The 27,460-nt window shown below is 43.3% G+C and overlaps 1 protein-coding gene across 6 annotated transcripts in view; it reads left to right on the plus strand.

Annotated features, from left to right (window-relative positions):
* The window catches only part of ctbp2l (C-terminal binding protein 2, like), a 101,918-nt gene that overhangs the window by 41,433 nt on the left and 33,025 nt on the right, over positions 1-27,460 (plus strand). For 4 of the 6 annotated variants that reach the window (XM_058620620.1, XM_058620621.1, XM_058620622.1 and 1 more), the window contains exon 1: positions 12,734-14,563. In XM_058620620.1, coding sequence (XP_058476603.1) covers positions 12,748-14,563 — 1,816 coding nt within the window. In that variant the 5' untranslated portion in view covers positions 12,734-12,747. Of the gene's footprint in view, positions 1-4,547; positions 4,780-12,733; positions 14,564-27,460 lie in introns of those variants that run through there. The other 2 variants (XM_058620625.1, XM_058620626.1) reach the window with 1 other exon arrangement.

Below are 27,460 nucleotides of genomic sequence, written 5' to 3' on the forward strand. Positions count from 1 at the left end.
GGTTCCCTTACAGACGGGGAGTTGTATCAATCATCTGACATTTAATGCCTCTTAAACGTGAAGATTCATGTGCATGACCTTTGTGTTTGGAATCAGAGTGCAAACATTCCTGCTTAACTACCTATAGCCTTTTATTTTTGCACTGTTTTATCTGGGGGGGGCGGGATGGGGGGGTCATGTGTGGCTGCATTATTTGATAAGGCTGCGTTCAAAAATGAGATTTTACGATTTTGTTAGATATGTTATCGAATCGTGATAATCGTTTGACCAACATTTTAACGTTTGCCATTTCCTGTATCCTCTGCACTCATCTTGCCAGACTGACGCTGTCACACGAGACTGGAGCCAACACAATTGAGTACGTTGATTTGTTAATTACTGGTGTAGAACCAGTAACACTTCCACACAGGATTCTCCCAAGAGGACAAATTAGTTTGCCCACTGTCACAGCAAAACAACTAAACGCCACTGTTGTCTTCTTCCATAGAAGGCGTGGACGCAGTCCAAGCTGTACTCACAGCTCCCTCTGCTGGACAACTTGGTATCTACTTTGAACAGCCTAATGTACTTCTTGGCTGTATATTTTAAACTCAAACAGGTTTTAAAGCACGGCTTTGAATTATAAGATTAAAAAAGTACAGTGATGTAACTAGGTCAATTTTTAATGCAAACATTCATATTTTTAATGATGCAGCATTAGTTAAACAAGTCAAAGTGTGACTGGATATCAAATGGAATTGGCCTGGGACCTGAAACTGAAAAGAACTGAAATTGATTCAGGAAATCAGCAGCTGTCGTATTTAAGAAGTACCTTTTTCCCCTCAAATTGGGTACCAACTTGCTCTTATAATTGACTGAGCTCAGTGTTACAGAAAAACAAAGAAAGAATAAAAGGGATAAGAACTGAGGAAAGTGTGGACACTCTGGATCTTATTAGTCTGTACAAGCACTCTTTTTTCCTCCACTTCCCTCTCTATCTGACACACACAGCCACACTGTCATGCGTGAAACAGCTGTGGCACAGAGGGCTGACCAAGTCATCTCCTAATTCTAAAGTCTGTGGGTCGACCGGCATGTCAAAGTCTCTCCGGGGCAAGATACGCAACCTAAATATCTTCCAGTGTGAACGCAGTATAGAGAAATAGTGTATAATTGAATATGTGCGTGAAAGTGACTCGTAGCGCAAAGCGCTCAGAGTGGTCGTTAGGACGAGGAAAAGAGCTAGTGTATATAAATGTAGTCCATTTACCACTGCAGTCCATTTACATCCGTGGAAGCAGGCCCGAGGATTGATGACTGTGAGAAACCTCAGAGGGAGCAGCACTTCAGAGAGATGGACAGATGAAAAGGAAGGAGGAGGGACGGAGAGGAGTGAAATGAATCAAATAACAGGGCGAGAGGCCTTACAGCAGTTTGTTAACACAACAGGACCAGACTACTGCCTTCTTCTTGGAAAGACAGGCGAGAAGTGACCCACTCTGTGTGGCTTCCTCATGTCACAACGTGTGACTGACTGATATATCCGGTGAAAATGCTGTCATTGAAAGCAACACCGTGCGCCTTTTACAGGGCGCGCTGTCTCTGTAGCCAACACACTATGATGAAAGCAGTCTTGTTGGTACCTTTACATGACAATTAGAAGAGAAAGGTCCAACCAAAATCGGACTTTTCCATAGAATACATACATATAGACTGAAATTACGTTAATGTGCCATTTATCACCGCCAGCTTAAACCAGGGAATAAGAAAAGAAGCCGATACACAGAAGAATAAGACAACAAGGACAAAATCATATTAAAATTCAGGCCAGTGCAGTTGTTGAACTGAAATGGTGAAGGATTAAATGCTCTGTCAGCTTGAAGATTTACATATTTTTAAGTTTGTGGGTCGTAAGGACGTCTCAGAATGACAACAAACCCAGAAACCGCCTTATACTAACAAGCTGAAAGGGGGCATATCGCGTTCCCTCCTAGTGAAGAGAAGATAAACTCACCAGTTCATAAATAGTTTCTCTGCTAATGCTTGTATGCTGAGAAGGGCACCAGTCAAGCTACGAGCAGACTTAACGGTGCATGGAAAGTTAGGGATTCTTGACATGGTTTCGGACAGTGTTGAGTCTCTGACTATCATTAAGACTACATCCATACTACTATGTTTTCATCGGAAAATGACGTGTGTCCAGACGAGCGTTTTTTCAACTCAGCTCACTTTGTACCAAATAAAGCATCAGGTACTATCTCAGCAAAAAAACAAAGTAGAGTCGAGCCGAGTTAAGCCGTGCTCAAACTATAGTGTATAGTGGTATAGTGCCATTAGTTTCAGAAAATACAACAAACAAGAAACAACAAAGGTTTCTGTTATGGGACTTAAACTGGAAGTAAATGTCAACAGAGATTTTCATTCACAACTGATGGTCGAGTTATTGGGCGGATAAGAACCAGGAAGTGAACTGCGTCAACATTTTTTTTCTTCCATTGCTAGAACGGAGGTTCAGGTGCAGGGTGGGAATGAAAGAGGCTCCATTCTCCCAAGTCAGTGATCCATTACAAGTCAGTGACCCATCAAATTGATTTTGAGGCTGCTGTTTTTTTAAAAAAATAAATAAAAAAAGTATACTCTGTAATGTTTTCTTTGAAAAGATTATTTTAAATACTTTAAATGAAAAGTTTCAAACGTATCCTTGCCCTGTTTGGGCATTGCTGAAACCATGATAAATAACCATGCTGCTAACGTGGAGTGTAATGTCACTATATGATGCTGAACATTAGGAGCGAATGATAAAGTTTAACAGGCTTTGATGAAAGCTCTGCATGAACATTTCCCTTTTGAACCTTGTCTCCACATCTCATTTACCCTTAGTTTGTGATGCACACGTCCTGCTTTGCACTCACCTGTGAATAAGAGCAGCGATGCCGAGGCCTTTCTTTTGAGGTTGTCCAAAAGGATTCTGGGAAATTCTGGGGGGGGGGGGAAATGGACAAAACACAGGTTGAGACAAATGAATAGTTGATCACAATAAAGACATAATATTTAATTATTTATTAATTAATAAAGTATATATGAATTATTTAATGTATAAGTGTGTGGTGACACATTTATAAGGTTCTCTCTGTATTTTTGGGAGTGTGACGGCGTTGTCCACTCCCATATGTTCACAACCACCCACACCCAGGCCTCGAGCTTCACTCCTGAACAGCCGCTCATGAAAAATTACCTTGATGACTGTGGGGAAGATTTACATCCACATTACCCTGAGTTCACACACCGATAATGAAAGAGGCTGCTGTTTTTTTTTAATACACTTTTTACATTTTCCTGAATACTGATTACAAAGGACTGAGGAAGACCTCAAGTAATGGCTGTGCTGATGCTTTCTGGCACAGAGAGATGTTTTCATGGTCTCAGCACTTTCTAAAGGGGGAGAGGTGCTCCTGGCTCGGGTCCTAGACAAGCACGATGTGGCATTTGCAGCATTTGATCCCCTTTTGTGTTGCAATAATTTTGCTCTCACTCACTGAGGTCTCCCTCAGAGAGAGTGAGAGCACACTGAACCTCAGTGTGCTCTTTATGTACTGCCAGTGAAGAAATGCAGACTGGCCTGTCTTCTCTGTAACAAAGATGCATTTGTGCAAATAATTGCCTGCATGTCTGTCAATGTTACTGAATCGGATGTATTGTGGAGTAACATGTACAGCCGGCTCAAATTTATGTTCACTCTGATTACAAATGCTTGTCCAGATTTGAGGCAAAATAGATTTGAAGATTTGAAGTTACAAGCCGAGAGGAGGATGAATTGACACCAGAGATGGATGTTACCAGGTCTTAACAGGGCCTATATTGTCAGATACACTCTGAGTAGATTTTAACTACCCTCTGTTGGCCTGAATGTGTCATTACATGACAGTCTGTCAACCTCCAGGTGCAGCATATCAACTCAAGAGTGTGTCAGATGATGAATATGTAGCTCGAAGAAATTCTTTTACGTTTCTTTAAGTCTCTCTATGTGCTCGCCGTGTTTCGAGTGGCATTGAACGACAAAGGGGGGGAAGGAGATTGGTATTTGTCTAAGTTGAGATACCTCAAATGTCACCGCCATCAGTGAGGAATGTGAAGAGTGGCAACTTGCTGTAGACGGAGCATTAGATGAGTGTTTGTCACTCAAAGGGAATTCACCTCAAAAGGAGAAGAGTGGAGCTTTTTAGAGAAGACGCTTTTGTCATTTTCAGAGCAAATAGGGCACTTTGTCACCAGGAGTATCTTAGTGTTTGTGTGCGTGTGTACGGGAATGTGATTTTTATACATATATGTGTGTGTGTGTGTGTGTGTATATAATCTTTGCCTGCAGTTTCCCAGGCTCTCTGTAAGCAAGAAGAGTGACTTTGTAGTCAAAGAGTCTTTAATGCCTTCCCATGTCAGATGTTTTTTTTTTTTGCACTTGTACATCAATAATGTGTGTATATAGAGTGTGTATGTGTATGTCAGTGTTGTGTCTGACCAGGTTTTTCTGTGTTTGTGCCTTTTTTTTTTCCTTCCTTTCTTTCTTGCAGGTGTATGTGCCGAGGCGGTATGCCCCGGGGAGTAGTGCTGACAGTGCACTAGGAGTCTGAACCTTGTCAGTATTTGTGGCTGGGGAGGAAAGGTACCCTGCCTCGCCGCGCCGCGCCGTGCCGAGCAGAGCCGTGCAGAGCCGCGCCACCCTGTGCCGTGCTGCGTTTGACGCCATGTCCCTGACTGACAAACACAAAGTGAAGAGGCAGCGACTGGACCGGATCTGCGAAGGTGAAGTTGTGTGTTTTCAGTTGCACTTGTTGTGTCTTCTTCTCCACATCACCAAAACAAAAATAAAAAAAAAACACGCACATTGTAGTGAAAGAGACTTGAGTTGGGTAGAATTTATCTAAAAATAAATATTGTTTTTTTCCCCCTCACTGAAAGCTGACTTCAGAGCTTTATATCCCTCTAGCCAACTAACCTTATTGTTATTAGCACAACCCTAAGACCTATCTGTGATCAATGCTCATTGATTCCTATAATTGTCTCCTGGCACACTGCATGTCAGATAGCACAGTAACAGTGTATAAATGTTGACCTCAGCAAACCGTCATCTGGCAGATGTAAATGAGATTATGTCTCTCACTGAGTTGCTGTTTGTTTGTGTGGGAATGTCTGTTTTGTGACTTACGCTTATGGAGAATCTCTGAACATCTGAGCTGCAGTTAGATTACCGCAGGGAATTGAATGGTTTCTATCCTGTCACGGCTGTTTGGAAGTAGCCAATTTTACCCCATGAACTGTGGTGATTATTAGGCCTTAGCTTGTGGATTAGAGAGCAGTGGTTTTGTATTGAAGGGCCCGAGCATATAATAGGAACCCCCGCTGCGCGTATAGCTGCAGTCGGCCCAGGCAACAAGGAATATGAGTCGTGTGGGTGTATAAACTGTGTCTGAAGCTTTGTGGATGTGCATTTTTAAACCCACTTGTTTGACTTTGCTCCATGTGTGTGTGTGTGTGCGCGCATGTGTGTGTGTTTGTGCATGTCTGTCAGACTGTGTCCCGAGGTAAAATCATCTCCTTTCTGCTCTCTGGGTTCCCAAGAGGCTTGTTAAGCCGCTGGGTCCTCCTGGAGCCAGCGCAGGGAGAGGCAGACATTACTGCAGTGCTGGAAAATGAAGCTAGATGCACCATTACCCCCAGTGCCAGCATATTTGTTTTGCAGCATGATGTAAGCACCTCAGCGTCGTGGGCATGAAATGAAGGACATAAACTGCACATCCTGTAGAAACCCACAGTTAGGCCAAATAAACCCAATCCTACCTTCGGATTCCAACCTCTGCTGCATTCTTAAACCAACGGAAGGAGCTTTTAGCATTTTAAAATGTTAATATTTAAAGAAACATGGGAGAATGAAATGAGGAAGATGTAAAATTTAATCTTTAAATCAAGCCATAGCCATTTAAAGTTCAAAATGTATGTTTTGCCTTAAGTCAATACAATTTTAAGCATAAATTACAGCAAAATACAGGGGAATAACACGTCTGCAAAAATGATTAAAAGGAGTGTTAAATGAGTGGGCTATCTGCTATGCATGCATTTTCTTTTATGGCGAATGTTATTGGACAAGATGAGTACCATTCTGGTGATTCATTCTTTTTACTACCTCAGATTATCTTGGTTTAAACTTTACATAGTTCAGTAGAACAAGGAATTGGAAAACAACTAATCTGTAGCTTTACACGCAGTGTAGGGGTAAGTGAGTGGGTTTATTTATTAGGGCTTTTCTAAGATCACTAAAAGATGGCGATGCTGACTCTACATTGATGAAGTGACAGCACATAATTGTTTTTAGGGATGGTGCATCACAATTTGGTTTGTAAAGAAATGTTTAAATTCCTATTTTATTTCACATTTATCTGAATGCTTGTATTGATTGATGGAAATGTGGGCCGATACAGTTTGGAATGATAAAGCCCAGGGTCAGGATTGTGTTATGACAGAGAACAGTGCCTTTATTTGGTAGGCGACTAGACGTGGTGTGGGCTGTATCGAACGCCAACATTTAAGCGACACAACCGACTACAAAGGAGGACAGCCAGGAGCTCAATTTGTCAAGCTCAGGCGTTTGCCTTGACTTCGTTGAGATGTTTACACGGAGCGCTAGGGAGTGACAATTTTCTGTCGCCCAATCAGCTGACTGCCGTGGGTGGAGCCACCCAAGGGGAAAGTACATTTCCTAATGAAAACGCCAAAAATATGTACTATAATGTACTGAGCCGAAGGTTTTTACTCTGTGGAAAAATCACGTGATCACATACAGTCAATGCATCACTAAGCACAGACTGTAATGATGAAAATAAAAAAGCAATAAAAGTTACACTGTCGGGGCAACAACTTAGTAGCTTCCTCAATAAACTTAAATCGTTTCAAGATTGAAAAATTGAGGATGCAATGAATTGTGGAATCAAATGAAATAGTTGACACGATAACCGTAAGCGCATCACTAGACCAGTAAAGATGCACAACCCTGTGAACTAATCGCCTAATTATGAATAAAGAAACAAATGAATATATTATGTTGGAAAATGTGTCACGCTTTTCTTGTAAATGATTCATTTTTATCAGTTAGTATTCATTAGGACTGCGGAATAAAAACGACAAGATTATTCTACGGCAGCAAGACTCCACTTAAAGTGCATCAACAACGATACAGCGTAATCACCATGCCCTAAAGACGAGTCATAAAGAGTCCGGTTTCTCAGCACAGGTGGATTGTTCACTGGTGGAAATCCTTCCTGATTAAAACGACGGTCCACATCCAGCTGTTGCATTCGTGTGAATCAGACATCTGAGGTAGTTAGTCATTCCTGAGGGAACAACAGTTAGTCTGCGCTGCTGGGCTTGAGCTCAAAGCCCGCAGGAGACGCACAGAGAGAAAGTAACAGGTGTTGCTGTGATGCACGCGGAGCTGCCTCGTGGTGAGCGTACCTGTCCGTGTTCATCTCTTACACACACATACACACACAAACGCCATGCATACACAAGTCCTCCAGATGGCTGTAATACAGGATCAGTGAATCAGTCGTCTGGCGGCCATTGTGAGGGCGTAAAAGGGAAAAAAAAAAGAAAAAAGAAACAGCTTGTGATTTGTGATTTGTTCATGAGCCAATGACCAGGCAAAGTTGTCCCACTGATCGCATGTAACAGAATGATAAGGCTGTCATGGTGATTGTCTCCACGCGAGGAGAAAACACACACACACACACATGATGTAAGGCTCTACTTTTTGGTTCACACACACAGGTTAAATCCCGCACAGGGCCCATTTGGCTACTAACTCATCTTCGTCCAGGTTCACACCTCAGCCAGGTCCGCGCTTGGCAAGCGGACACAGAGCAGCTGAACTTGAAGCACAAATCTGGAGCATTGTCTTTCATGCTCATCTGCTGAGACCACACACTCCGCACTGTCCAACAAAGCCTGACCCTTTGTTTCTATTGCGTTTCTTTCACTAAAAAAACACTTTTATCATCTAAGATAGTTTCCAATATGATCCAGATCATCTATTTTATCCCCCCCAATATTATATCTTCACAAACTGTTGTTTTTTGCTGTTTTACAAAGGCATTTGAGGGAAAATGATCATAAATGCTGTATCTAAGGTGGCCAGATGACAACGCTGATCGAGCCTTTTAAGTCCTCGATATGTATTTAGCATAATTTGGCCTGTCTGCAAATAACGAGACAGGGAGCCGGTTGGAAGTGTTTTGTTTTTTTTATCAAAAGCTGCTAGTTAGCTCAATCAAAGCAGCTGCCGGAGAGCATCAGCTTTAATTCAGCGATACGGGGACGAGAGAAGAGCATTCTCTCTTCTCTCCTTCTGAGTGCCTCTTTCTCTGGGGTGAGATTAATTTCTGTCATGTGCAGAGATTTGGTGTGATCCCGCTCGGCTCATGTTCCTCCCACCCTTAATGTTTATGACGGAGCAGCAACTGTGTTGCTGTGGGGCTGCGAGGGAGGACCGTTCTGCTCTTTTTTTCCCCCCCTTTGCTAAGATTGTTGTTTTGATTGTAGACTACACCAGTGTTTCCCCTCTGGGTTAGATCAAAGCCGCTGTAATCTAGTCAGATAATGTTTTAATCAACAGCTGCATTTTATTCCTGTCACGTTACATGAGGCCACTGTATGGCTGTGTAATTAGGAATATAATTTATCTTTATTAGTTACCGAAAAGACACACACAACAGTTTAGCAGACAATTATTCTTTTTAGTAATTATATTTTATAGTATATTTTTTGTTTAAACTGAAACATTTGAATAATAAAGAATTAAGCATACAACTAGCAGTTAGTCTACTCTTACTGGCTTTAAAAAGTGGGATGTAAAATCACATGTTTCTTGTCCCTTATGTCATATTCATTTAAGTAATACATCCAGACTATATAAACCGAGATGTTATCAAATACTGAAGATTGACTTGTAAATGTAAACCAAGCATTTCCATCAAAGATCTTTCACCAGCGTTGCACATTAATGTATAGTAATGCTCTCCTAACCCTGAGCAGCATATAGTTTTGCTTGCAACCACATCTCAGCTGAACATATTGAAAAATTCCTCTGCCGTTTAACTAGAATCTGTATCCTTTTTCATCAGTGGGGTGAAATTACATTTTCTGTTCTATCCGTTCTCCCCTCTCGCTCTCGCGCACCATCCCTCCCTCTTCTCTCACTCAGCTGCACACTCGTCTTCTCTCCAAAAAACAAGCAGGCTGTCGCCTCTCCCTTCTGTCTGCCCCATCTGTGATGCAGTATGGACCACTGGCTTTGTAATGATAGGCAGGAGGAGTGCGGGACTATGCATGAGACAGAGCAAGAATGAACCAACCCTGCTAAAATGGAAGACAAAACTCAAATCAGTTGCCTCATCGAGCCTTGCAGAGGCGCAGCCCCGCTAATAAAAAGCTTTGCAGTTGTGTCCCTCGCTCTGCCCCATTGGTTGTCCCACCCATGTAAATGTGTGACATGCGAGGTGGTACAGAGGCAGGGACTGGTGTCTTGATTCCACAGCAGATGTGAACCGTACGAAAGCCATCAGACCAGAATTGGTACCATGTGTTTTTCCTCTCCTCGTCGCCCCCTCCCCCTCCTCCCCCGCCCCGCGCTTGTGTGAGCAAGAAAGGGCCCAGCGGCTCGTTAAAACTTTAATATACTGTACAATCACAGTAATTGAGTAGAATTTTCAAGATCTCCCAGTCATGGTTTTAATTTATGAAGTCCCTATGAAAATTTAATGGATCAGCAGTTGTAGAGTAGTGGCTATGTAAATCATTCTGCAGCTATCCCTGCCTGCTCTGCCTGCCAAGTCCCGCCGTTAGCGTCCTGTGCCCTAGAAAGATGGCCAGATTGCTCCAAAGGCATGACTGTTGCTGGACGTCTGTTCAACACATTGTTACCCAGAGGTCTTTCACAGAGCTGCATGATTGGCTGTGAGGTGGTGAGGTAGTGAGCGCTGGCACGACTTGTTATGCTGTTCACCAAATATCCACTGTGCGAGTTTGGAGGGTTCTTCTCTCTCCACTATATTATTCATGCTCGCAAGTACAGGGTCCCTGTTGCTTGATGATTGTAATATAGCATGCTCACTTAATTATGGAGCTCTCATGAGAGGCATATCAGAGGATGTAGACAAGATGAATATGGTTCCCCAGCTTCTCCTGCTTATGAATTGTGGGAAATGCAGCAATTTGCATGGCAGGAGATATGAGGTGTCATATCCTTGTTTCGGTTTTAACAACACCAGCCCCAGCTTACTTGAGATGTTTATTATTGTTATTAATATTTTGTCTGGGAAGCGGGGATCTGAGTGACACGCAGCCCTGGAAGGGGCTTATTAAAAGAAGTTATTGTTGGCGATTGCCGTGGAGAGATTCAACGCGGTGATTAATGGTGTGTTGTACAGGCTGACAAAAAAGCGCAGGGAGACTCAGACCAGGGAGGATAGTGCTGAGAAATCACCACATTGAATTTGCTAGGTATGATTTACCTTCAGTGAGAGAAATCATCCTTCAGATGAGCATTGTTGTGGAATGTGCTGGGATATAGGGAAAATGATTTCTATTTGTTTTGACCCACTTAATGTTTTCCAATTTGGATATTCCGAAATTAAACAATCTGTTTTTGTGTTTTTTTGTGTGTGTTTGGTCTTGCATGACTTAAGCTCTTAAATGGAAAAAAAGTTGCATTTCCCTCTGTGGCTCGACAGGTAGCAGGAAAACAAAGCTGTCACTTGTCACTCCTAAACCGTGATAAATGTCGTCCATCTTAGTCACGCTGTCTTTGTGTCTCAGCTACAGGAGCATCCAGATTGCGTCCGTGGAGAAGTGCCGCAGAAAACCCTCCCTTTAAATCCCTGTTGGCCATTTCAAACAAAAATAAAGTACAGATTAGAAACAGGCTTGTAGCCATCTACTTGTCATGGTCCAGTGCAGTCCAATCATATCGTCTTCTCTCCATGCCTTGTCCTATCCCACACTCTCTGTCTTGTCGGGGAAGTTGAAGCTGGCAGCCCAGCGGCCTTATCAGCTTTTTTTTTTCCCATCACACACTTATCACTGGCCCCCTTTTCTTCTCCTGCTGCCTCCTGTTTTTTTGTTTACATTGCTCTTGTCATGGCAAGTAAACACCAGCAGTTATCTCTGATGGCAACATCTCAGATAAAGCCACATCTGCTCCCTTCTGCATTCTGTGTATGTGGGAGAGGAACAGGAAGGGGGAACAAGACTCACTTAGTTCAAGTGTAGTTCACACTGATTCATTCTGTGAATTAACATTTTGTGGAGGAGCATGACCTCACCATGACAGTGATGTGCTGTATATGACACATTATTATTTGTTTTTTATTTTGCAACTCCTAAATTAGGCTCAACTGAAGTAGTGTAAATCAAACATATTTGGCGCTTTCTCAGCCTGGGGTTTATTGTACTTTCATTCAAAGGCTTCATTACTCAAACGTGGATATGACTGATTCAGACACTGTATTTGTGTCTAGAAATTGTATGTTATGGGTATTTATGGGTATCTAATTATTTGTGTTTAGTAGGGCTGTCATTTTTTCTAAAACTCAAGATTGAACCAATATAACATGACACACTTTTCCTTGGAACATTTTCAGATCCTCTGCTGGACCATGTGGTATTTATCTCAGACAGCCTGATGCTCTTCAAAGCTGTATATTGTGAAATCAAACTGGTGATAGGCCTGGTTTTTACATGTGTGAATCTGACATAAGCCAGTAGTGGAGGCTGGGCATTGTTCATGTTTGTTGTTTGTTTGTTACCTGGCTTTATTCTAGTAGCAATCAGACTGAATCTGACCCTCAGCAGTAGATGTGTGTCTGTCTGGCCTCTCTAACCAACCCCTCCCCTCTTTCCCTCTCTCTCAAGGGACACACTTTAGCCAGTATGTGAGCTCCTGACCTCCCCTGTCCCTCTGGGACGATCCATTCATGCCCAGAGGGATGCCAGCTGCAGGCCAATGAAGTGGTTAGCAGTGACCACTAAGCACCATGAACACTGTAGCTTTACACTTTGTGAACACATCCACAGGCCTCAGCAACATGCTGGCTATGTACACTATCTCGCTTGAGTAATGTCACAGGGAGCAGTGGATTTAAGCAGGTTTTAGAGTGATGCTAATCCCCTTGTGGCTAACTCCGTGGACCAGAGCACCGTCTCTGCCAATGGCGTGCATCAACCCCACTGGATTAGGGTGTCTCATCCCCTCCTCCATTCTGTTGTCATTGCCAGCATGTGTTTTCAGCCCAATTGTGTTACCTTCGGTCAGACTTTGGAATGAAAGCATGATGCCTAGCACAGTCATGATATCTGCTGTAGGATGGAGTAGATCTTCGCCTTAAAGGTGTGTTATTTTTATGTGTGTATGTGTGTGTGTGTGTGTGCACACTTTCTTTGTGTTTGTCATGTTCCCCTGTCCTCATGGATTTCTAATGTTTCCAGGCCTGAATTATTTAGATATGCTGCCAGCAGGGAGCTACATGATAGCACACCTTCAAGAGAGGGGGGGGGGGGGGCCTACAGCTGCAGATCAGGTACAATGGTACCTCATGCTTCACCTTTTCTGCTCGTCTCTGCACTCCTCCTTTTCGATTGGGAGTGAGTGTAACTCGAGAGTTGAAATGCAATACCCGGCTCTATTTTCTGCTATTATACTTGTCAGCGTTATTGTCTTCACTGATGCCTAACTCAAGTGAGCAGTCGTATTTTGGTGGCTCTCTGGGCCACCACGGTCCTGAGTGGATTGAAGGCCAGAACCAGAGGGCTTCAAGCCGCTGTCACTACTGTGGCACCATTGCAGGGCGTAGGAATTCTTTGGCACTGGGTGGAGGAGAGGGTGGAGTCTGGTCTCACCATCACTTAGATCTCAGTGAGAAACTGGATCCAGCCCTCCAGACTTCCCAGACACAGCAGAACCGGCATGGACAGCAGCTACTGAAGAAGAACTCCGTGCCCGATCTCAGCAGTAGCATCTACCTCAGACAAGCGATGGCAAGCCTGGCCTCTGCACCACCTGTGGATTATTATCTGGCTAATGCTACCTTATCAGGGCAGCCACTTGAAGGGTCTGGGTTTTATAGTGATAACCAGCACCTGCTCACCAGATCAGCCTCCCATTATGGGCTCAGTGCTAGGGGGGTGAGACCCACCTGGGATCTGGCACAGGCGGGCGCCACTCCTACCATGCTTGCCTCAGCTTCTACACCTAACCCCGTGCCTCCTCCTCCCCCTCCTCCCCCGCCTCCGCCGCCACCTCCTCCCCCTCCTGTTCATGAGCTGAGCCGTTTGTACAGGGAAACTCTGGGATCTAAGATGATCCCAGACGTCCAGCGTATTGGTGGCAGCTCTCCTGCTCCTGTAGTCTATGGGGTCCATTCCCCTTTTACTAGTTACATTGCTGAGCCGTCTCTCTCTGCTCGCCAAGCTTTTAATAATATAAACAGCTTTTCCCAGGACTCCTGTCTGCCAGCTGCCACCAGTTCTGTGGTGGACCCAGCTTCTCAGGTTATGGACGGAGCTCTTCCACGGGCTTACGGCGCTATAGCGTCCCAACGGCTGCCTTATGACCCAAGCTATGACCCCAGCTCAGCCATGGTGGCTGCCACAGCTGGAGTGACCTCCAGCATGCCTCTTCACCATCCAAGTGCTGCAGACCCAAAGAAGATGGTAGACCCAACCTTTCTGGCTTTTCTGAGAGCTGAGGGTTTGGCTGAGAGCACCATCACTCTCCTGCTGCAACATGGCTTTGATTCAACAGCCCCACTGGGGATGATGGAGGACCACGATATACGCTCTGTGGCCCCGAATTTGGCCCAGGCTCGTGTTCTCTCCCGTGTGGTGCTTGCCTGCAAAACAAGTGGGACAGCGTCACGTACTCGATCCAACAGCTTTAGCCATCGCAATGACCTCTACATGCAGCCCCAGGGTTTGACCATGGACCCTTGCCTGATGCAGCAACCTCCCAACAGCTTCCAGACCGTGTCCCCCAGGATGGGAGAATTTCTTGGCAGGAGACCAAGCAGTGCCCCCTCTCAACATCTCTTGGAGACCACCACTTACCCAGGAGCACGGCCCCTAGTGAGTGGAGCTCTTCCAGTCAGCCCTGGAGGATACAGCAGTGCTGTAACTCAGGGAAGACCCTTCTCCATGTACAATGCCCACACTGGTATTGCCATGTCTGCTCTTGGACAACAGCCTCCACCAGCCCCAGGCATGCCCGGAGTGGCACCCAAAACCTTTTCTGGCTCATATTCCCCCATGGAGCTGATGAAGAGACCCCCCAACCTTCCCCAAGCATCGCCAGTCGCACTACCAAGCCCGCTTCACAGCCCCCAAATTCTCCGGAAAGGAATCAATGTTGCTCCTGACACCAGCATTGCTCCTGTAACTTCTTCCTCCGCTTTCCAAGCTCAAAATCTTAACAACTCCAAGATGGTAGGACGTCGCACTGGTCCACCTGTCATAGTCTCAACCATGGTCACCACACCTGACACAAGTAATGTAAAACCTCACTAATTAACAACCCTCTCTCACTAATTTCTTTAAATCATCTCTCCCATTTCATCTATACCTTTTGTATTTTCTCTGTAGGTATTCTTAATGTTTTCATTTGTTCAGATTTAGTTCTGTATGTACTAGATTTTTTGGCATATGACAAAACAACAGACAAAATGGAGGAGTAGCATGTAAGATGCATCTGACACGTTAAGCAGCTTTGAACTGTGAGGTCTTTTTTTCCCTGAAAAAGAATCACACAACTGTTTCTAACGTGTGTTGCAACAGAGTTGTGTCATTTGCCTGAGGGGGATCCTGTCTCATCACCAAGTAGAATTTTTATGAGCAGCACTCCAGTTATATTGAGGTCAACATTTTTAGGTATTTTTCCTCTTCCATCGTTTTGTGGCCAGAATAATTTTAAAGCAAAAATGTGAATGTGGAAATTTGAATGTTTCTGGTTCTTATAATAGTAGTAGTGTTAATTGTATGTTCCTCTTATGCTCTTACATATTTCTAACTATCAGCATGTCTTAACTATTTAAAAGTTTGTTTCCTTTATGCATAATAGCTGTCACTCCATTTTACACTGGACTCTCTCCTAATCAGTGGCTTAACTGCCTCAAATCCAATTACACTAATTGGATGTATAGTTGTGTAGACTATAATAGGCAACTGTTTTTTATAGATGCTGTTGTCTGTTTGAGATTCTGGTTGTACTGCAGCTAGACACTCTTTCACATATGTCTTTGTTTGTTCAAATTCAATCAGTCATTTGAGACAATAAGGACATACATTGAATGGGAATTTCCAGAGCCCGTTGCTGAACAGCTGAAGCAGTGTATGGTTGATCGAAATTAGATGATAACCAACAAACAGCCATTATTGTGCTCACATGCTAAGTGTGGACCAATTTACATTGTGAATGTTTTGTATCTCTGCAAACAATAAGAGTAAGCATTTTTTTATACATTTATATATATATCCAGATTCCTGTGAGGAAATGTATTGTTCTTCTTCAGTAGCCTCAAAGAACATATCATTATTTTTCTGCTGAATGTCTCATACAAGATTAATGGAAGTAGGGTGGGGTTAGCTTTTTATGTTTTGCTTACAATAAGAGTTGGTTCTTTAGCACACTATCCTCTCAGCTTTTTTGATAAAGGGCTTGATAGCTTATAACAAGCTGATATTTATTATTATTAATAATAATAATAATAATAATAATAATAATAATAATAATAATAATAATGATAATAACAATAACTTCGATTGATATAGCGCCTTTGATTTCCCTCCTGATGAGAGCTCATGAGCTTAGACAAGAATTGAATCTTTTAACCTCCCTTTCAGCTATGTGACCCAGCATCTTGTCAGCTCCTGTAATGGCTCTGTAGGCTGCTACACTTGCTATAGAGCAATGACTTTTATGAACTGGGTTGTTGTGAAGGACAGCTTTTTGAGCTTCACGAAATTACATATACACAGTTTCCAATGTCAAAGTGGAAGCCATTTTTAACCTCTCAAACACGCTCTTAAGCACAACAAGCTCATTTGTATGGAGCTGACATTTGTTGCTTCGCTAACTTCATCTGATAATGGGGTAGTCCTTGCAGACAGATAGAAAAGCGTACTTCTTAATTGTGTGTTGCCAGGCAACCTGGGTCTCACTGTTAATCAGAGATAGATAATCTTCACATTTAAGGAAATGGGAAGTGGCGCCCTGCATGTTGTATAGTGTTGCACATTTATTTTGTACACTTGTTACTCCTTTTTTTTTTCTTGAACGGCCATTTGCAGTTTGGAGCTGGAGAAAATTGAGTGAAAATAATAAGATCTTGCAAGGCACTAAATAGAAACATTTCTTTTACACCCTCTCTCTCTCTTGCTTCTCACTTTTTGCAAAGGGTGTATTACTCCAGTGAACAGGTTCTCTTATTACATGCATGGTGTTTTATGATCAGACATGCATATTAATGAAAGCCGACACATTACTCCTTTTTCAAATGCTGAATAAACTGAATCACCAATCGTCTTTTTATCATCTTAACACCAAAGTGTACATTTTCACCTAGCCATTGAGGTATCCACATATCAATATTGTTGAATTCTTATTCCATCTCAGAGCAGACTTGTGGGAGGACCCTGCATGTGTACTCCTCTCCTCTGGGCACTGTCTTGGTTGGCTAAAACTCTAAGTAGCGTTAGTAATGGCATTAAACCTTTTGAGGCAAGCTTAGTTACAGCAGTTCTCTTCCACCTAAAGCAGGGGAGAGCGCTTGCAGCACTCACATTGGCCATGGAGGTGCCTGTCAGTAGCATCTCACAGAGCGGCACAGGTGGGTGAAACGAGCATTAGTGTCACGTGAAGCGGAGTAGCCACTCGGCGAGCTAGAGACACAATTGGCTAGTGACTTGCATGGTGTGCGTGCTCGGTAGATTAACTTAAGGTGGTGCGTGTTGTCTTCCAGTGCCGGCACGTGGTTTCCTTGTGGAGATAATCCACAGAACATCTTCAGCTGTGCTTTTCTGGGCTAGAGCATTAGGGGATATGCAGGCGATGGTGGTGGTGGTAGTGGTGTTCGGGGCAGGGCTTGTAGCTTACAGAAAAGAGAGAGACAGAGCAGAATTTGGCACCAGGCCCTCATAGCCTTATGGGATTTGTCATCTGACGTTCACCTTTAGAAGTCTGTTTTCTTGGTGATACGACACACAGGTTGTATAACAGGTTGGTCAAAACATGCCAGGTCACTTTTTTCATCCTTTTTGACAGGAAGCCACGACTGTGGCGGCTAACACTTATGTAACCTTGAATGAGAGGGGCCTGAATGAGATTTCAGTTTCCCTACTTGTGTTTGGAAGGGCATCCACAATGATGCATACCTAATATGCTCTCAGCTGTCCTTGGCTAAACTGCTTTGTTCAGGTGTTTGACATTGATTTTAATGTGCATCTAAGAGAACATCCCTTGTGTGTCAGTGTAGACTTAGACCCTGGTTCTGGACATACCTATAGTGTTTCAGACACAAGATAGTATCCATATTCCTATACAGTAGCGATGAAGCGCTTTATAATTTTAGCTAGGACATTCTCTTAGGAATCTCAATACTTCTGCAAACACAAATGCAGTCTAATAAACAAATGGTTGCCCCTGCTGCCACCTTGTAGAAAGTGATGCCCCTATTAATTTTAGGTCATTGGGTCATTGGAGAAGGAAATACATGGTTCAGTATTGTGTGTGTGTGTATGTGTGTATGTGTGTGTGTGTGTGTGTCTCCATCCTGCTACACATTTAGACAGATATGCTTCTCTCAGCAGCAGGAAGTGTTTATCTTCATCTAAGGCTGACAGCAGGACATGGGGACAAGCCCTTATGTTTCCTCTTTGTGACCAGAACTACATACCATAAATATATAGTGTGTACACTGTATAGAGCAGTCAGAAACGTCTAGGACATTGCTATGATTCTCATTCTTTTAGCTTTTATTTAGCTGAGCAGCAATCAAATGTATATTCAATTTAATTTATTTTCTGGCTTTCTTTTGAAGTTGTTGTCCTAAGGTAAAACTTGAGGGACAGAAGCAACAAGGACTCACTGGATTGTCAGGGTTGTTGTGGCTAACGGCTTACGTTACCTGTCCAGGAAAAGGCTACGAATTAGGAGGAGGGAAATCCTAGTGGGCCATCTGTGTGTGTGTGTGTATTAATGGTTGCATGGATTTATGTGTGTGTGCATTGTACAATATAGGCATCATGTGTCAACGGGACTCTTGTCATCCTCACTAATCCCACTGATATGAATGAGTGGAGACAAACGAGAGTCTGGCTCACATGGCCTCGGTTTGGGGTTATTACAGGAAATGTAGCCGTACAATGCTCAGTGTAACCCTGAGCATGTGATGACATGGTGCACAGATGAAGTGTATGTAGGACGCATGCTTACAGCGTTTAGCTCATTACAAATAGATGCATTTTTGCACACGCTGTGTCTTCAGCACATTCACTTTAAAAATGATCCTTTCAGAGGGTTGCCATCCAGTAAATGATCAGTCCAGGAAGAGGAAGTTCCTTCCTTTCATCCTACCTATTGATTGATTTCCTTCCTATCTCCCTAACTTCAAGATACAGGGAATTAGTACACAACAAATCCAGACTAAAATCATAATATATCACATTTCCACATGCCTCAGCTGCTTCCCGCCCCTTTACCATGTTTCTTTTAGCAGCTAAAACAAATGACCAGTTGGAATGAGGTCATGCAACTCTCTTGGTCTGATAAGAAGACGCCACTCTAACACTCCACTTCACTCCAACAAAAAAATGTCTTATATTTATACTATATAGATATAGCCCACTGTAACCCACTGTTGCGTGTACGTTCAGCAAAGGTTGTGTTGCTAAATGTTCACTTTTCACCTCCAGTTTCCTTAATGCTTATCTGTATGGGGCCCCTCCGTCATGTGTCTCCAGTTTCTGGAGAAACCTGGTAAATGTTACATGAACTACAGTATCTGCTGCTGAATCTCCACTTAGCCTCAGTATTGTTTGTGTCCTCTGGGAAATATGGCCAAGAAAAATCTATTTTTCCACTGCAGTTGTTTTTTTGTTTTTTCACGGAAAACAAAACAAGTGGAAGGGAGAAGAAAAAAAAAAGTGTTTTTGAAAACCCATCCCCTCATACAACACCCCCACCCGCCCGCACTCCTCCCTCGCTGTTTTCTCATGGTTGATTTTTCCAAACCATCGGTTGTGCTCACAGAGGATTAATAGTTTCTGCGAAGCCAGCCAACCCATGAAGGGAACGGAGCCTTAGAGTGAATGAGGAACAGCTGGTCTTCCCCTGCTTGTGACAGAGAGTTTTGAGTGTGCGTTTGTGTGCGCGTGCGACAGTAGCATCTGACCTATGCACGGAGCAAGAAGAGCTGTCTATGTCTGAGAGTGGGTCTTCACTCTTAGGATTTCTCCCAGCGACTGTACTTCTGCTGCTTGTAACTGAATTTTAAACCATGTCAGGGACGAGTTTATGATGGAGAAAAAGTACTTTTGATCCGATTTGTCCAAAAAATAGTCAAGGGTTACGGCTGAGCAAGGCTGAGTTATGGCTACAACATATTGATACAGTTGGAGTCTTTTAAATTCACTTTGTATTCTGCACACTCCTAAATTGGATTTGGAAAAAAGGCTTGCACTGAAAAAGTTTCGACTCGAAAAGTAAGCTGGAAGCGGCTACTTCTCTCACACAATAAGAAAACATTTCAGGTTCCACAGCGATGATTTTAAGTACACTGGTTAAAGTGTAGCTGCCGTCACACTGGCCACTGCACGCTCCTCCACAGGCCTAAAGGTCACTGTTAAGTGCTAATAAAGAAAGTGTGTGTTTATATGCTCATCTTTATTTTTTGGAGGCCATATAGTACCGTGGCTCTTCCTTGCTCGCCTCGTAAGAACGGCAGCACATTGGTGTAATCTCGCTAATTATCTGTCATCGATTCTGTCATATATTACTCCATTTTCCATGGCACCTGGGGAGGAGATTGGTTTTATGCATGTCGGATGGCAACAGCTGCATCCACTAAAACAGACAACTACCTCTGCACACCTCCCCGGTCCTGCTTTCTTTTTTTGGTTTCCTCCCCCTCTTTTTCTCTCACTCAGCGGTGGGCAGGTCACCCTGAATTATTCATCAGAGTGAAATGAAAAAGCTCATGGATATTGAATATCCTCTCTGAAGTGGTGGCCAACATTGAGTGTGTGTGTGTTTTTTTTCTTTTCAATTTTTTTTTTTTTTCGGCTGAAAGAACTAAAAAAGCAGCCGATCTCATTGCAAGGGTATTTCAAAGGTTAACCGATTGCTTTACCTTGCTTGCATATTTACTTTCTTCTGTGGCCAGTGGAGAAGGGGGCGGTGAGAGGGAGAGGATGGAGAATAAGACTGAGGATAGAGGAGATGAAAAGAGAGGTAATCTAAGAGGTAGAGCCATCATTTTTGTTCCTGTGGATATTCTTCTTTTGGACGACCTCAGTTGTCTGACCACCACAATGGGTTATCTTGTTGTGCGGCTGCAGCTGATTCACTATCCTTTCTTGTTGCATGTTTGGCGGCCTTTTCCTTCTCAGAGCGAACACGCCTGACATTGTCTGTGGTCGTCCCGGATCGACCGGTTGTCATTTGTTTCCCATGTGGACCACTGTGTTTCTCTATTGTCCTTCTGCCGTGTCTTTTGTCCTGTGGTTTCATCTGCGGTCTGCAGTGCAAATCAATGCTGCTGCGTGCCATTCATTTAGCTCAGTGGCCAACAAACACAGCAGGGACTCTCAGAACATCTCCCATATGAGAACACATATACAATGGGCATCAACGATAAGGGGGAAAACTCTAAGCTTCCGAGCGGGGTTTGTTTGTTGTTTGTTTTTCGGTTTCTTTTAGACATTTCATTTGCAGAATATCTCTGCGTATTTCTTCTTGGAATAAGTGTTTTGTCAAGCTGTTGCTCTAGACATGAAAAAGCCTCTTTTATTTCAGAGAGCAGATACGAGAGAGAAGATCCTGAATAGATATTGAATAAATAAAATAAATAAAAACTTTTTTCCCCCATTTGGATATTGTACATGCTCGTGGGATAAGGACAGTATTATTCATTCAAAGACACTTGAGGCTGTGTTTGTCCACGTATGAAAGGCATCGTTATGTTTGCACCTGGCATCCACGCGACACAATGAGATTCTGAGCCTTTGAAAAAAACACTGCTGGCCCTCTTTTACTCCGGATCAACAGAACCTAAGACTTGGAAACAGTGATGCAGACTCCCACATTCACTTCCTCAACTGGGTCTCAACTAGCAGTGAATGGACGATGAATCACAAGGATCGCTAGACCTTATTTCAAGTATGAGTTACATCCTGTCATCCAAGTCCCTGCTCTTGGTATTTTCTGCGACTTAGCAACCAAATGCAGAGAAGACACTCTGCCTCCTGTTTAGACTGACACACGCATGACCTCACTCGATATGATGGTCTAAGGATAGAGGGTGTACAGACTGTAACGTTTGTGGTGTTGGGCTGTGGAAATAAAATGTATTCGACTTGAACAGCGGCACACAGTTTCAGGTTTGAGAGTTAACAGGTGGGTTTCCATTGGCCTGTTTTTATGTGAACTTTTGATGAAAAAAGTATTGAAATATTGCATAAAAGTTTTAGGGAGGGAGGTGGATAAAAGGTGAACGCCAAGAAGTGCAATGAAAACAGATAAAAGAGGACATAAAAATGAAAACGATTGAAATGTTTGTCCCGCTTGCAAATTTTTGCCGCACTAAAAAAGTAGCAGATGTACAATATGTGTTGACTGACGAGGAACCAACAACATTCTGCCACTTAGTGAAAGAACTGCTACTGGAGCTTTTCATGAGTGTCATCAGTCAGTAAAGCCTTCATATTGTTCTGTGGTGACATGGACTACCTACTGCTGATCACGGTGAACTAGTAGTGGATGTAAACGTACCTAAATGCACATTTAGTTTGACCAAATCTTTGAAATTTACGATAACAATACATTTTAATGCAAATGGAAAACTAGATATAGTACAGACAGAGAAAGCAATGCAACTCTGACCCTGCGTCTCTCCCTCTCTCTCTCTCTGGCCCTTACCCTTTCAGTCCATTTTCCTCCCTTCCCCGTTTGTACTGCAGCATAGACAATTAACCAGAAATCCATTATAAAAGTATTTGCAAGCCACATAAAGAACAAATGTGCCAGCAGGAAGCGGCCAAGGGTTTAAGTGACTAATCTTTTCCAATAGTATTCTCAACAGAATTGCTGTATACTGACTGACAACTGGAGAGAGGGGAAAGTGATTTTCTTTTCCAGTGAATAAGACAAGTCAAATTATTTCTTCCAGGAAAAAGTTTTGTGACTTTGTTTTAAGAACAGTTACTGTTAAGGTAATTGCACTCAAGTGAAGTGCATTGGCTAGATGACACACACACACACACACACACACACACACAGGGGCAGCATCAGTGAAGCTCAAACGTCTCGGGTGTTCCAGGTGTCGTATTGAGTGACCAAAACACAAACTCCAGTTACAGTGGGTTTCAGGGTTGTTGTGGGTAGTGGGGAAAGGGGTCTGTGCTTTCAGAGGAGGTGTGAAATGTCATCTCCTGGGATGGGAGGATGATTCTATTTGGTGGGAGTTTCTGTCCATTGGGGTGTGGGAGATGAAATGAGTGGGGGGTTTATGCTGGTGGGAATGACTGTAACTCCTCAGCAAAGTGAGCTTTAAAAGGCTGTAAGTGGACACCTCATAGTATCTGATGGCTGACTCCAGGCTGACAAGACCCCGCGACCCTGGTGTATTTATCGTAATGGAGCACAGCTGGGCTGCAGCTTCGATGGGTTAATAGCCATGTGACAGCTTTGGGGGGAAAAGCAGGAGGTGATGTGTGTGTATGTGTGTGTGTGCATGTATTTTATTTACTTGTGCACTCTGCTGAGTGGCACGCAGGGGCCACACTTGGGAGGGTGGGACTCTCCGCCGCGTTCCAACTCTCTCTGCCAGGCCAGATGGCTCCTGTCACTATTTGAGAAGGAGGAGCGATGGAAGAAAAAGGGGAAGGAGGGAGCTCTGAGTTGCCATTAACAGCGCCAGAGTGGCCCGTCCCCAGAGCCACCACATCTGGAGACCACTTGCAGCTGGCTCACCCTGCTTCCTCCAGCCCCATCGCTTTTCCCTCTTGCACACGCTCACTTTCTCACTCTGTTTTTCCAGATGGGGGAGGTGATGGTGGCGGCAGCAGTAGTGGAGAGTTGGGTCAGGCCGTGATTTGTGCCCATATTTCAGCAACTTTAGTGTGCCTCTGCCAATGGTAGGTGGGTGGTTGAGTGTGGTGGTGGGAGGTGGGGGTGTGACTTGGTGAAAGAGAAAGGGAGGTGGCTGTGGTGCTGGTGTGAAAGCACGGCAAAATATCATTTTATTTTATGACTTCACCACCCTCTGAGAGTTGTGGATTTGTTGTATTTCTCTCTCTCTCTCTCTCTCTCTTTGCCTTTTTACTTGGGGAGGAGTAAAAAAAAAAAAGGAGAGTGAGAATGTCCGTGTTTTTTTTTCTTTTCCTTTCTTCACTGTTTCTGCAACTGATCCAGAGACCACAGAGGGTCTGTTCCTGCCTGGAAAATAAAGCCTGCCTGCCCTCCTTGGCTCCCCCCAAATAAAATACCCTAATTTGCATTCCCATGCTGTAATTTAGACCTCTGTCTCTCTCTCTCTCTCTCTCTCTTTCTCTATCTCTGTCCCTCATCCCAACATCTTTTCAGCTCCAGTCCTCGTGGATCCACGGGGATTGGAACGTGGGAGGGAAACAGTGGAGGGGAGGCAGAAAAAACAAAAGCAGAGAGGCAGTGTTGACTCGGGGTTGTTATCTGGACCTGCTGCTGAGGGGGTGTGCACTCTTGTGTGCACATGTGTGTGCGTGTCTGAATCCATGCCTTTTTGGGGGGGGGGGGGGGGGGGGCAGGGGGCCGGGTGGCACTATTTACCCTGGCTGCTGCCATGGCAGGTGCCTCTCAGTGGATAAACCTGGGCCTCCTAAATAAATATTCACCTTGGGGAAATTAGAGCTGCTTACAAAAAGCTACACCACTACCGCTCTTTTCCCCTCACACACTCTCTCTCTCTCTCTCTCTCCGCCTCCTGTCACACTAAGCATGTCCAGTCCATTAATGATCAGCCACCTTATTCTCAAGTCCCTATGAGAGGAGTCAGTGAGCATAAAGGACAAAGGAAATGTCAGAGGACTTTTGAGTGTTTTATAGAGCTGTTATCAGTGTCTATCTGTGTTCACTGTGTTTATTTTAAGAGGCACAACTCCTGATATTTTGGACAGATGCAGTCACAGCTTGTTACCTCAGAGGTTTCATCTCTTACAAAGTTGTTGAATGAGCAAACATGACCTCCAGCTAAGATTATATCGCAGTGTTCATTCCCTGTGCATAAAGTGGAAGTGGGTATGGAGATGTCTGTCTGAAGGAGCGTTTGCCCTCTAAGCATCTAAGGCGGCTACATCAGCGCTGAGACTACTTTATTTTAAAACAAAAAAAAATAATCTCCATCCAGAGAAGCATTTAGTCGTGTATTAAACAAGCTCCATTCCAACATGCCCGACGACGCTTGTCACATTACCATTTGCAAGCAATACGCATGTTAACACTGGTGTAAACATCCAGCTCTCAGATACATAGTCACATAGAAAGATGTGCCATGAATAATTAATAGCAGTGTTGAAAAGCGTCAAACAAGAAGTGACAAATAAAGCCGTAGAACACTTGTCAGTCATGATATTGTCATTCATCACTGGTGCTGCTACTGCTGCCTGGTTTGTTTTTTTTAAGGAAAGGTGAGAAGAGAATGTTGAATAAAGTATATATATATATATATATATATATATATATATATATATACACATATATATATATATATATATATATACACATATATATATAGTTAGAAAGTGAATGTTTGTTCCTGCATCATAGTTTTGTGTGTCGTCCATATGCAGAAACATAGCGACTGTAATGTGTGTTAAAATGAGATTGTTGTTTGTTCACTCTGATCTAAATAGCTACTTTTTGGGAATATTGTATTCTTCCCACCCAAAAAGAAAACTAATCATACTCAAAAAAGAATAGAATGTGTCCATATAAGTCAGGAATGGTTGCCAAATCTTCAAAAAGTTATTATAGTGATGTCCTATGTAATTATATGTATCACATGTCATTTTTCTTTCAAATGAACTCTTCATCTCAATAATTCCAACGTTATGCACCAATTAAAATAGCTACTTAATAATTCTATTCTATTTTTCCAGTTCTGCTCTGACCTCAATTTATTTGCTAGCAACCGATGATTATGCTCATTTATATCCAAATATGCAAACGCTTACTCGACTATGGTAGCCATGTAGCTCCAAACTACACCTTGTGGTTGGGTCAGACTGAGGTTAGATCATGTTCCCACCACAAACTAACTGCTCCAGAATTTGTTTGCGATCGGACCGAGACCACTTCCAAGCTTCTAGGTTTGGTTGTGTTGACGACAATTGCTATTCTCAGATGTGCTGAAATGAATTGCACCACGGGGAGAATGAGAATTTGAGAATGCTGTACGTCTACGTCACTCGTCTGAGACCTTCATTGATCAAGCTTCTGCCTCAACTTCAGAACTGTGAAATTGTGTTATTGGAACTTCACTAAAAACGCAGTCCACATAGTTCTCAGGCACTGTTCGTTCTTTGTTATTAGCACAACAGAGGAAATCTAATCATATTCAGGTGAAAGTTGAGGGAACAGAGAAAATATGTGTTCTTTTAGCAAATGAGCATAAAGAATGCATACGGTGATACCAAGTTGACACCACACAAAAAGAACGTAGCACAATACAGATTACAGAATTAAATAAGAAAACCCAAAGCAAGAAAAAACTCAAGTCACTGAAAGTGCATATCTCTAGGCTCCTGTACTGAACCGCCTGCATATAAAATGGACCCTGGACTCTCTGGCTGTAATGTGGTCAGCTGAAGTCTCGTCTCCAGGCGGCAGGTTGGCTCGTTCTACCACTTGCTCTCTAAAAATCCCTTTAAGTGCTTTAGGGGGATTTAATAGGCTTCCACATCGAGAAGCCAAGTTCCCCGTGCTTACAGGAAAAGGGCGCTTACAGTATAATTAGGAAGGTTAAAGAAGAGGGCTCTCTCTCAGTGCTAAGTCCACACGGACTCTAAGGAGGCTCGGGCCATTTGTCGGGTCTTCCAGAGCATGACCGCTGCTCTTGATGTCTCACTATGCTAAAGGTCAGGGCTTAAAGCCGTGGTGCAGCAGGAGAGAGACAGGAGTGAAGCCTCTGGGCTGTGAATTCTTTTTTTTTTCCTCTGAATCGAACATGAAAAATTGTGCTCTTATTATATGCTCTAACAAAAACTATCAGACTGGTTCTTTCCCCTTTAAACCTTTATCTGTCGTCGTGCTATAAAGCCGTAAACCCATCACAACAACAAATAATAATGATAATAATAAAAACAATAACTATTATTATTAATTGAACAGCCGATATTGCTGCGTATATCATATTTTTAAAGTGTTTCTTTGTTGGAAAACCTGTTAAATCACTTTTGGCCAGACAGAAATGAAATAAAAACTTGAAATGGATCAGTTGTATTTAACTGGGGCACTGGTTTGTACATCAAACTGTTGTGTCAACTGGGTGTGTGCTCAAAGGCGTGGTTGCAGCTTTGGCAACAGTGGCTGAGGGGGTGAACAGATGTAGCCTTCAGAACTGGTTTAGACCTAAGCTTGGCTGCTCTACATTTGAAAGAGGAAGTGTGTGTCGGAGTGGGGTTGGGGGGGTGAGACCTGCTGTGCCAATCTGTTCTTATTAGTGTTTACTCGCCCCCTCCAAATGTGTAACGACATGCATGTCAGCCACTAGAGTCATGAGCACAGAGACTGCGGCAGGCCTGTGGCTGCATGTTAACCCACCTCTTCTGTCCAGTTATGTTGTCCTCGGAGATCCACGTCTTGCTTGATTCATCGGCGTCAAACTCGGCACCTGCTGGAGAGATCACAAGAACAGGGAGGGAGTCAGGGAGTTAGAAAACCCAGATTGTGCAGACTTGTGATGACAAGAATGAACAGAAATCTTAACCACTACATGAGTCCTGCAAAATGACCCACGCAAGAAACTTCAAGCACCAAAATTGGGACCAAAACCACTTTAAGTTTAAAGGAATTCTTCACAAATTACTTAATAATTACTTTGTTTTCCTTTCTTTTTTTCCTTGACTGCGCTGTTTGATTTGACTACTGTCCTTATACCAGAATACAAGCAATACAAGTGTGTCCAACTCCGCTATG

Source organism: Solea solea, chromosome 21, assembly GCF_958295425.1.
Source record: "Solea solea chromosome 21, fSolSol10.1, whole genome shotgun sequence".
Taxonomy (NCBI): Eukaryota; Metazoa; Chordata; class Actinopteri; order Pleuronectiformes; family Soleidae; genus Solea; species Solea solea.